General features: G+C 43.8%; 1 protein-coding gene across 7 annotated transcripts in view; it reads left to right on the top strand.

Moving 5' to 3' along the window:
• METAP1D (methionyl aminopeptidase type 1D, mitochondrial) overlaps positions 1 to 12,516 on the top strand; it is a 100,605-nt gene that overhangs the window by 81,323 nt on the left and 6,766 nt on the right. For 6 of the 7 annotated variants that reach the window (XM_080972565.1, XM_080972563.1, XM_080972562.1 and 3 more), the window contains one exon: positions 12,152 to 12,249. In XM_080972565.1, coding sequence (XP_080828691.1) covers positions 12,152 to 12,249 — 98 coding nt within the window. Of the gene's footprint in view, positions 1 to 9,071; positions 9,253 to 12,151; positions 12,250 to 12,516 lie in introns of those variants that run through there. The other variant, XM_080972564.1, reaches the window with a different exon arrangement.

Genomic DNA, 12,516 nt, shown 5'->3' with positions numbered 1-12,516 from the left:
TCAAAGTGTCATGTGAGAGGCCTTTTCCCCACACTTGTAGCTCTACAGCTCTGCCTCTCCCCGATGCATTATTATAATTATTATTATTATTATTATCTTTAAATGCTGGCTTTTGCGTGTCCACTAACTGACAAAAGGGCCTTGGGGCCTAATGTACATTAAAAATAGTTGGGTTTTGTCCTAGGAAATTTGGGTTCAGGTTTCCAGTTCATCCATGGTTTTACTGGTTGGCTTTGGGTAAAGAAATGGCTTTTAGCATCTATTCCAACATCTGCAAAATCGGAAAAAGCTAAGCATCTTGCAGAACTAGGCTTGCAAAGTGCCATTGTATCTTTACGAAGCACCGTAATGCCAGAGCCATCGGCAGAACTGTGTGCAAAAAAATTATTGAAGTGCAAAGTCATGAATGGAGGAAAATGCAAAAGAAACCTAGTTTGTGCTGTTGATTAGCTTAGACAGACACTGGCCTTTGAAATAAATGTTAAGTTCAGTTGAATTTCGCTGTGCTGATTTGCCTACTTTCTAAAAGGAGAGGTGCTGGATGATTTGTGTAGTCATCTCTGCCTACCACCTAAATTTATTTGTGTTTAAAAAATGATTGGTTGCCCTGATATAGAAGTATGCAAACACAACACAAAATAAAAGTGAAAGAAGGTTTAAAAAAATGGGAAGAGAAAGCTATCTAGAAATTTATTGCACCATCATTTTTTAAATTGGGTGGTAAAGTGGCTTGGCAGGCACCTCTATAAGAAAGATGCTCTATGACATGGAGTGCATTGGGCACACTGCAAGGTCTAATTTCTTTATAAGGTATGGAACATGGAATGTGGTCTTTCCTAAAAAGACCAAAGAGTCCAAAGAAGTCCTTAGGCAAGAAAGTGCTCTCACAGACTGGTCCATCAGCAGGTCTACATCCCGCCGAGTTAACCAAGTACAACTCCTTATCAGAAGTTACAATCTCATATCAAAGCATCTTAGCTCAAATAGCATCGTGCCCAGAACTCCAGTATGATATGAAGCAGGAAAAAACTCAAGGACTTTGCTCACACAGCTTTCCTGGGACAACTATTCAGCCTTGGCTTTAAGATATCTGTGGATGGAGATACCCCCACATCTTTAAGCCAACCTCTGCTGCTGCAACCACTACTCTTCTGGACATAAGGTTGTTTATTAATTGTCCGGTTTAAATCTTTTTACCTTCAGTTTGGGCTCATCATTATGTGTCTTGTGTGGTTACAGTAGACAAAGAGCTGCTGACCCTGATTCTGCTTAATTAAGGCAACTTTTCTATCTGACCATAGTTATCAAAAGAGTCCCAATAATGAATTTTCTGCCATGAAATTGAAAGCAGGCAATTTATTAACACAGTAGCCAGGAGTGGTTTGAAGATTGATTATGGTGTGTTTATAAAGGTTGGGATTCAGCTACGTTGCTGTGTGTGCGGAATGAGGTCCACTTGTGCGAAGGAGCTTGCCCCTTCTCCTCTCCCCCAAGCCCCCAAAACCCCTAAATATATTCTGGGAGTTTGAGGAGGGGAACAAGCATAGTGGGTGGGTGGGGAGTCTTATTGCATGACCAGACCTTGTTCCCTATACTTATACCCCACTTAGCACTATGGTGAATTCCACCCATGGAATTGTACTAAGTTGTCTCCTTAGTACAATAACATCTGCCTATGGCCGGGATCTCTCTTCTCCTCTCTTCCCATATTCACCCACCTGCACACATCTGTTCTGTGTTACCACCACCACCCAATACTCCAGAGCAGATTTGGGCCACACACCACAAGGGCAGAAAGAAGAGGAAGTCCTGACTTCACACTAATAGGACAACTTGGTTGGATACCATAGATGGGGAAGGGTCCAGTGCCAACATGGACACGATGCCTGCAAGTGGACTCCCATAGGCTCAATAGGCCTTGTTTTCTCCCCACACCACACATACACTTGCACACAGGCAACACACCGGGGCATTACAGTAAATGAGAGGGGCCTGCCCATGCCTCGGTCCAGTATATCTGAAGGAGCATTTCCACCCCCATCGTTCTACCCGGACACTGAGGTCCAGCACCAAGGGCCTTCTGACGGTTCCCTCATTGTGAGAAGCCAAATTACAGGGAACCAGGCAGAAGGCTTTCTTGGTAGTGGCGCCCGCCCTGTGGAACGCCCTCCCACCAGATGTCAAAGAGAACAACAACTACCAAACTTTTAGAAGACATCTGAAGGCAGCCCTGTTTAGGGAAGCTTTTAATGTTTGAGGTATCACTGTATTTTAATATTTGGTTGGAAGCTGCCCAGAGTGGCTGGGGAAGCCCAGCCAGAAGGGCAGGGTATAAATAATAAATTATTATTATTATTATTATTATTATTATTATTATTATTATGCCACCCAGGTCCTTGGGCATCTTTCCAGTCTGCAGGATGAAATTCATTCAGACTCCATGTCAGAGAATAAAGAAGGATCGTGGCTCTATAGAGGCTGATGGGAATTTTCTGTCTTTAGTACAGGCACAATAGGATTAGACTATGTCTGTAATATGCTCAAGGTCCAGGGTGACTAACAGCCTTTAATATATATAAGGTAAGATCAGTGGGTGACAGTTTTTTCTACAGACCTTTCTCCCACCTCACCCTTTGGTTTTGGTGGCATGCTCCCCCTTTTAAGGCAGCAGGGGTGCTGTCTTAATTGCACATTAAAAATAAGCTAACATAAACCAAGAATCTTTGGGCATACAGAGTATGGGGATGGTTTAACATCGCGCTTTCTGCGCAAAGGTTGTACACACACAGCAGATTTCTCTATTCGGATTACATTTCCCTTAAGCTTTCATTACTGCTGTTCCGTCCCTTAAATGACAGACTAGCAATGACCTATGTGTCTTGGTCTGCCTGAGCCCAGTGCAGTTAAAGTTCTTCAGATGAACCCACTCTTGTCCCAAAATAAAATAAAAAAGATGGGGAGGTTTTGTGTGAATGCAAGTAACACCCAAAGAATTGGTCTGGGATAAGCTTGTACAAACATTTGGAACCCAACTGCAAGCTACAATAGAAGAAAAAGATGAGTCAGATCTCATCTTTCCAACAGGGGAGAGCAGACAAAGATTGTTTTCTAAGGTAAGCCAAGGAGGGAAAATTTTTCCCTCTTCAGTCAGGTGTAATTTGCAGCACAGTTGCACAGCATGAGACCTCACTTAGGCAGATGCCCATCTCTCTATTGTCAGCATAGATGCTGCATGGGATCTGCACCTCAAAAGTGTACTACACTGGTGGTTTGACTATTTATACATTAACTTCTGCTCACTGCTGACTCACAACCGGCTTGTAAAGTAGTCAAGCTCTTAGTGGTGGTTCTGTGGTCCATCAGAACTGTGTGTTGTTACTCTTGGGCTTTAGAGAACCTGAATTCATCTCTCTGGGGAGCTGTGAATAGGAATATGAACAACCCGCCCGTTGAGAGGATGATTTTTAGAACCATAAAGCACCCAAAAGTTTCAGTTGGTAGGTCTCACAATGAAAACGAAACTATTGGTTTTAATGCATTCCACGACCCCTTTAAGATGGGTTAATGGAGGGGTCACCATCCCTTTTCGGCCCATGGCATATTTGCAAATCAGAGAAACTGCCATGGTAAAGGTAAATGACCCCTGGACAGCTAGGTCCAATCAAAGGCAACTGTGGGATGCGGCTTTCCTCTCGATTCAGGCTGAGGGAGCCGGTGTTCATCTACAGCCAGCTTTCCGAGTCATGTGGCTAGCATGACTAAACCGCTACTGGTGCACAGAGGACTGCGAGATGTGCCGGCGCGCACGGAAACGCCGTTTATCTTCCCGCTGCAGCTGTACCTATTTATCTACTTGCACTGGCGTGCTTTCGAACTGCTAGGTTGGCAGGAGCTGGGGCAGAGCAACGGGAGGTCACTCTGTCGCGGGGATTCGAACCGCCGACCTGATCGGCAAGCCCAAGAGGCTCAGTGGTTTAGACCACAGCGCCACCCGCACCCCTTAAACTGCCATGGATATCCTACACAGCCCACAACCATGCACACACTGCAACCTATTCTGTTGGTTGCAAAATTATTAGTAGTAGTAGTAGTATACCGCCCTATACCTGTAGATCTAAGGGCGGTTCACAAGATAAAATTCCAATAAGAAAAACACAAAATACATAATAAGAATAAGAACAGAAACAAACCAGTAATCCCCCCTTCCACAACACATTTAAAAGGCCATCGGATGTCAATCAGCCCAAAGCTTGGTTAAAGAGGCAAATCAAAAGGGCCCTTGAATACTTTATTTCAAGTCTAATCTCAGCAAAGGATGGGAGGGAACACTGTGGGCACCAGGGAAGGCTTCCTTGGGGGCATATGCACCCGTGGGCACCACTTTGGCCAACCCTGGCTTAGAGCCATTTGGCACTGAGCTCAGGAATGCTGAATTCCCAGCTGTTTTGTGGCTCACTTCCTGTGTGCCCCGTGGCGAAAGACACGCCAAAGAAATCTTCCTGCAGAAACCAACAGTGAAAGCTACTAGAATATTCGCCAAACGTCCGTGAAATCACAGCAGGAAATAAAAAATGTGGTGGGTGTATGTTTGTTGTACCTACTCTTCCCCCATTGCCTATTCACATGCCCTAATCACAACCCCCCCCCCCATTCTGCCATTTGTACACAGACACCCCACATTATTCTCGTACTCTGATGTCTAATAGCTTCTCACCAATACAATAGCTGTAGCTCCTTGTGTACAGGACACACAGGCGCTGATGAGCTAATGGCAAATTCCATATAAATTTTACAACATTTTTTTTAAAAAAGCATTTTCATAGCGTTTTTAAAAATCTGTGTAGATCCAGCCTATATCTGTTTCCAGCCACAGAATACAGCCCCACCTGTAAGTTCTTCATGCTAGCAGCTTAGCTTGTTAGCAGTCAGTAAGAAGCATTATTGGCATGCGGTACAATTATGTCTGCTCATTGTTTTGTGTTATTGTGAGCCACTTTGAGCTCAGTGTTGCTCAGAAAGGCAGAATACAAATACTAAGTCAAAACATATAAGCATTCTGTTACATCACAGACCTTCAGGCAATAACAAGGCATAGGGCATCTTTGCAATGAAATAAAACCAGACTTCTGTCTTGCAGCCAATGGGGATATTTGTGTGGTTTTACCTCCAGTGTATGTTGACTCTGGGTTTTTTTTGGGGGGGGGGCAGATTTGTTAGGCTATAATATGTAGTGATTGGAAAACCACCACTTGCAGAAATCTTGCAGCCTTCCACCCCCTCTCCTCTGTATTTGGTAGCTGTAAGGGAATCTGCGAAGAGGCAGAGGCGTTTGCATATTTGTGACATACTTGTCTGAACAGAGTGAGAGTAATGCTTCCTGTCGAGACAAATTGATTTTATTTATTAAAGATGCTGAAACAATTGTTGAGAGGGGCAGTGAAGAAAAGTAAACCTGAGCAGCAGCAACAAAAAGGTCCAATGTTTGAAGAACATGTGTCCTCCAGAGCTGCTTTTCTGCTCCGAAAATCCAACCCACCCCCCCAAAATAAAATTAGTGCAGCCTTAGTCTACATTTTTGATCTAGAAACCCCATGCTTCATTTGCTCCCAGACATCTGCTTTCCACAGCTCCCTTTCCACTTGTCTTCTGCCCTTGCACACAGTATGAGGGTGTGGCTGATTTTGTTTTCTCTTTGACTTTCTTTTCTTTATATCTCCATTTCCCATTGTTTCTTTCACTCCACGCTTTCCTGACTACGGCGGTACCTCAGGTTAAGAACTTAATTCATTCTGGAGGTCCGTTCTTAACCTGAAACTGTTCTTAACCTGAGATACCACTTTAGCTAATGGGGCCTCCCGCTGCTGCCACACCCCTGCCGCGCGATATCTGTTCTCATCCTGAAGCAAAGTTCTTAACCTGAGGTACTATTTCTGGGTTAGCGGAGTCTGTACCCTGAAGCGTCTGTAACCCGAGGTACCACTGTATTTTGTGTCTCTTTCTCCAGTGCCCCTCTAACATTTCTGTCCCCCTCCCCTCTTCTCCCATTGGAAGCCTGCTCTGATCTTAAAATGTTGTGAGACTTTTTCAGAACTCCACCTCACAGTATCCTTTCCCCTCTGCCTTTCATGCTGTTGTCTCTGTCTCTTTCCTCAGCTTCTTGTTCATTGCCTACATTGCACATGCCTACTCAGCCAGCTTGTCTCCGAGCTCCCAGCTTCCCTACTTCCTGAGATTTCTTCCCGCTTCTCACCCTGGCACACAAAACGTCTCCTCTCCCTGGGGCCAGTGCGTGGTTTAATCCCAGCCAAACTAGCAACCATCCCTTCCCTCATAGAAGCAGAACTGCAAACATGGACAGCTTTGCTCTCCTAGCATGTAGAAGGTTTGTAAACAATATTCCATGCTGTCACACCGGCTCAGCCAATCAGTATCAGAGGCTTCACTGGCAGAAACACAATGCACTATGGATGTGCAATATACTTTATTGTTGTCACCTTTCACAATATTACATCCAATAGTATCAAATTTCTACTGTTCTGAATGGGCATTTCAGACATGCATTAGAAACTCTGCCCAAATGAATGGATTACACGTTTACATCCTTAGATGATCATCCACTGACTAGCGATGATGATTAGAAGCCCATGCTTTAGCCAGCTGTTCTGCTTTGATTGATTTATATAGTGTATATTTCAGACTATATTTTGAATGAAAATACAGTTGGGGATTTTTTTTTTTTAATTACGTTTAAATTTTTATTCTAACAAAGTAATAAAAATGTGCACCCCACCCCTGAGACCATTCCATTATAACTATCCAACCTCCCAAAATTTTAACACCTCTTGTGATGGTTTGACCCCTTTCCATTTTAGGTACAAATTCTACAAATACCTTCCATATCTCCTCAAAATAATTTCTCCTGCATATTCCCCGTCTTGCCTTAATAGCACATGTCAATTTATCATTAATAGCTATATCCCACACTTCTTTATACAATTCTTCCATTTTATATTCATCTTGCCCCAGCCACTTCCTAGCTATCATAACTCGTGCAGCTGTCAATAAATTTGTCAGCAAGTCCTCCATAGTCTGCGAACCTTCCACCCCCGTTGTAAATCGATAACAATGCTACCTCTGTACTTTTGGTCAGCTTTGACCCAGTGATTTATGTTATCTCCTTAAACACCCTTTGCCAAAAAAATTGTACATATTTACACCCCCACCACATGTGAACATAAGTCCCCTCCGACATAGCACCGAATATTCCTTGTTTATTTGATTTAATCTTACTGGTGTTAAATACTATCTCCATACAGTAATTACAGTAATTTTCTTTTATCCTTATAGACATTTTCTACGTTCATTTCTCTTACATTTTCCCCCAGCTTTGACTATTTACCTGCCTGTTGTCTCCTTTTCCCACACCTCTTTCTGCTTTCTACTAATATTTTATCAATTTTGCTGGTTTCCCCTTTTTAAACTATATTTTCTTCTTTAGCTCCCTTTTTTATAATCTCTCCCCCCCAAAATTTTGTATATTCTTTTCATTTCTTGTTTTCCCTTCACCATTTCTTTGTTCATTGCTCCAATTGTATACAGTTAAACAAAGTTATTTTACTTCCTGATAGAGTTCCTCTTATTTGTTCTTTGCTTCTCATTTTCTCCACCCATTCCTTTATTTTAAGTATTTCCTTTTTAAAATTTACTGGGAAGGGGTGGGGTGGGGGGAAACTTCTGTTGCTGCTTTAGAGTAAAGCATGAAAAAGACAGTCTCCATTAGTGTCTCAAGATAAGCAGGAAGAAAAAGTCAGGCAAACCCAAATAGAAAATTGATTAAATTATTTTGGCACCAGCAAGCACACACTTGGAGAAAAGCAGAGAGATATACAAAGGCTTAGTGCTTCATGGAGGGGGGGAATAATGAATCGCTTGTTCTTATCTCTTTTTTCTGTTCATTTTTATGTGTTAAGTGAGAAAACTGTTAACTTCCTAGCTTCTCATTTCTACTGCTCTTTTCGGTGACTCTAGTGAAACAATTGCGTTTTTAAAAAAACACTTCTCAAATCCTAGTGAGATTTTTTTTGGGAAAAAAAAGAAAAGAAAAATCTTTTAACTTCCATGTTCCTTCTTCTTTGTGTCATTACTTAACTCCCTGTGAGTATTTAGGAGATCCATAAAGACATTTGAGCTATCATACATTTGAGATCTATACTCTGCTGTGCTCCAGAATCAAACAAAATACTGTAATAGCTAAAGATTTTTTTTGTTGGTGTGGTAGGCAAGCAGTAGCTAATCTATAGGGCCTGTTAAAAAAAAAAATCCATTCAAGGTGTTATCTGTGAGCAACATTAAAAGTTATTGACCTAGTTCTTCACTCTCCTACTTTCCAGCTCTGGGGTGCCATTCACTGTAATGGCAGCGCTATTGTAGTGGCAGCACATTCTTGAGCAATGGGGCAGATGTGTGGGCAGATGCAACAAAAGCTCCATCTAAATAGACCCAGAGGAAGGAATCAAGTCCTCACCTTCACGGGCAGATAGGGCGATTTATTTGAAATCAAACTGGCAAGTATAGTCAACTTTTTTCAAAATAAAATAAATGTAGCTTCTTTAAATGCCTCGACCCTTGGGCTTCTGCTAAGCTCATAAACTGTGTGGAAATCAAAGCCCCTGTGTGAGAGACAGGAAAGGGGAAATCTCAAAGGGTGAGAGGCTGGGATAAGAGATGGGCACCCCCAGGTGAGAGCAGGAAGGATACCCCCTTTTCTGGGTGGGGCAAAAGTTAAGATATGTTTGTGAGAGAGGATCCTGTATTTTTCTATCTCTTCTATCTTTTCTTTGTTCTTTTATTTTCGTGTGTGTGTGTGTGTAACTAGCTTGTCTTATATTGTGCTGTGAAAAGTGTTAATGAATATATACAATAGTACCTCGGTTTTCGAACGTCTCCATTGACAAACATTTCGGAACTCGAACGCCGAAAACCCGGAGCTAAGTGCCTCCTTTTTCGAAAGCGCCTCAGAAGTTGAACGGCTTCCGCTGAGTGTTTCTCAATTTTCTCAATTAAATTTGCAGACTGCCCTTTGCACCTTGGTTTTCGAACGTTTCAGAACTCAAACGGTCTTCCAGAACGAATTACGTTCGAAAACTGAGGTACCGTGTGTGTGTGTGTGTGTGTGTGTGTGTGTGTGTTAGTTATCACATGCCCACTGCAAATAACACAGGATGGTGGCTCTCTTAAGAGAGGTAATTGCAACATTTCCACATCAAAAGTATATACATGGCAGAATTTATGAATGCAGTCTCTCATGCCTTCCATATACACACTGACATACTACTGTGCTTGTTTCAAGAGTAAAAGGTAAAGATAAAGGACCCCTGGATGGTTATGTCCAGTCAAAAGCGACTATGGGGTGTGGCACTCATCTCACTTTCAGGCTAAGGGAGCCGGTGTTTGTCAACAGACAGATTTCCAGGTCATGTTGCCAGCATGACTAAACCGCTGCTGGTGCAACGGAACACCGTGACAGAAACCAGAGCGCACGGAAACGCCGTTTACCTTCCTGCCACAGTGCTACCTATTTATCTACTTGCACTGGCGTGCTTTCGAACCGCTAGGTTGGCAAAAGCTGGGACAGAGCAACGGGAGCTCACGCCGTCGTGCAGATTTGAACTGCCGACCTTCTGCTTGGCAAGCCCAAGAGTCTCAGTGGTTTAGACCACAGCACCACCCACGTCCGTGTTGTAGGAAACTACAGCAGCCATTTGTTGTCTCTATGGTGATGCAATGCATCTCTTAAGTGAGGCTTTTGTGGAGCAGGAATTGGAGCAAGTGGGACCCTAGACTTTCATCCAATCCACTTTCATTCCATGCAATTCCCTTTTAAGTGGTGATGGTGGTGGTCTTAAATTCCAGTAAGAGTGCCTAAAGAGTCTTCTGATTGAAGACCTCTGTCTCTGTTCCGCAAAACATGTCAGCCATCTGCCATGTATAAAAATAAGGAAATGTGAAAATACATTTCACACTGATTAGGCAATGCAGCCCAGTGGCGGAGCTTTATGTTCCGGCACTGGGGGGGCAGAGAGCAGGCGGGGGCGGGGCTGCCACCCAGAGGGGCGTGGTGTGCGTCCTGGGGGCGTGGCACATCGCTTGCAGGGGCGTGGCACCCAGCGCAGGCAGGGTGGCAGCTGCGATGGCACCCTACTGGGATTGGGCTGCCGGGGGTGGTGCGCTCCCCCCGCACTCCTCTTCCTCCGCCAATGCTGCAGCCCAGACACTGAAATGAGGACAGCAGCGAACTCTGGAGAACCTTGAGTTTTGCACAACTATTTAAAAATCCTTTTTAAAAAAAAAAATTAGCAAAATAGTCCTCTACCCCTTTCCTTAAAAATACAATATAATAGAGCAAGGAGTCAATTGGTTTGGCTTGAACTCTGAAATGAAGTACTCCTGTTACAAGGTGAGAATGTACTGCAACATTTCATCTATGTTCTATAGCCAGATTAAATACCCTTTGACGCAGTATGTTTCACTTCCAAGAGTCATGCTTAGTTCAGATGCTTCTCTTGAACTAACGGCATTTGCCATTAGTTACTCCTTTTACTCCCAGCCTGTTATAATGGACGATACAAGTTCACCCAAGTACCCGGTATAAAAGATCCCTCAAACCACCCTCACTGAACCGGGTTTTTTTGTGGGTTGTAAACCACAGAGCCTAGGGCTTGCTGATCAGAAGGTTGGCGGTTCGAATCCCCGCGACGGGGTGAGCGCCCGTTGCTCGGTCCCTGCTCCTGCCAACCTAGCAGTTCGAAAGCACGTCAAAGTGCAAGTAGATAAATAGTTACTGCTCCGGCGGGAAGGTAAACGGCGTTTCTGTGCGCTGCTCTGGTTCACCAGAAGCGGCTTAGTCATGCTGGCCACATGACCTGGAAGCTGTACGCCGGCTCCCTCGGCCAATAAAGCGAGATGAGCACCGCAACCCCAGAGTCAGCCATGACTGGACCTAATGGTCAGGGGTCCCTTTACCTTACCTTGTATCTTAATGCTGTGGAAACTGTAGCTCGTTAGCAAATTGCCAGCCTGTGCAAATTTGTGTTCTACTCTGGGAAAATATTGACCTTTTCTATTAAAATATATATATATTAATTTACCGGTGTCAACTCCACATGTAAACTTGGCCGTTTAAAAGTGCTTGGGAATGCAACCTAAAGGTTTTGTCCACTCAGCAATTGTGGTGGCTGCATTGTTCTGTCCAAATGCATTAAAATTGCACCTGAGGAGAGAGGTGCTCAGCCATGCCTATTTGCTGTGATGACGGCCTTCGGGGAGAGTAACAATTTGGTTTTTATTAATATCAGATGTACTCTCGGAGTCGAAAGAGCTTGCTTGGGGAGGAGCAATGGCTTCGTTTTAAGGCAGGCTCCTTTGTGTGCTGAAGGGCACACATTATAAGTCTCCAATTAAAAGGATCTCAGCAGACCCTGGAGAGCTGGCTGCTGGTTGGAACTGATGCTACTGAACTCGATGGAACCAATGAGCCGACTCAGTACAAGGGAGCATCACATCGGGGGCTATCAAAATAGCATTTGTGCCCCCTTCCGATTTGTGCCTGGATTTGTAGAAGAAATGATTTGGGGTTTGTCTTTCAGCTTGGCACTAATGCTCACACCGATGCAATGATTGGTAGAACTTTAAAAAGCATTGCCTGCTTAGTTAGCCTGTGTCCAGTCCCATGATAAACATTACTTTGCTTTTAAAGGGTCGTCTGGTTTTTTTAGTACCCTGTGAAAGAAGATTCCTCTCTTGTCTTCCGAAGCCCCAAAACTCACTGCTAAAGTTACCCACCTTATTATGTCTTCCTGGGACAGAGAGCTTTTTACGGGCGGCCACAATCTTTTTAAAGACAGTGTTTGCTATTCCGTAGGTAAGCACATTGGAAATGTGACAGAATGGTTACATTGCTCAAAGAACGTCGTTTAACCCGCACTGAACTTGCAGCACTGAAATTTACTGAACCGGGGGGAAGTCCCTAATGGGTTAATTGAAACAAGCGTGAATACGTATCTGAAGAGATTTAATGTTTGATTCATTCTTTGAATTCTGGAGTGTCTTTTTCTTTCCTGTTAAATGCTTTCACTTGTGCTCTCCTTTAAAGCCATATAGCCCGTCAGAATGATTTACGAGTGTGCCCCTACTTCGTTGGGCATGGGATAGGATCTTACTTCCACGGTCACCCGGAAGTTTGGCATCATGGTAAGAACTTCCCTCCATCATCTGTTCATGAGCCTCGCACTCAGTGTTCACATGCAGGAGATGTGCTCCTCCTTTCCAGCTTTAAAAAAGAAGAAGGGGGGAAAATGCAAGTGGGAAATAGTCTTAAAACAGCTAGTGTGGTGACCTCCAAATGTTGCTGGACTACAACTCCCATCAGCCCCAATTAGCATGGCCAGTAGCCAGGAATGATGGATGTTGTAGTCCAACCACATTGGAAAAGCTGAAGTCTGCACTCATCACGTCTGG

Source organism: Podarcis pityusensis (genome assembly GCF_964106645.2).
Source record: "Podarcis pityusensis genome assembly, chromosome: 1".
Classification (NCBI taxonomy): Eukaryota; Metazoa; Chordata; class Lepidosauria; order Squamata; family Lacertidae; genus Podarcis; species Podarcis pityusensis.
The sequence above is the reverse complement of the archived record's forward strand: the minus strand, read 5'-3'. Positions and strand labels throughout refer to the sequence as shown.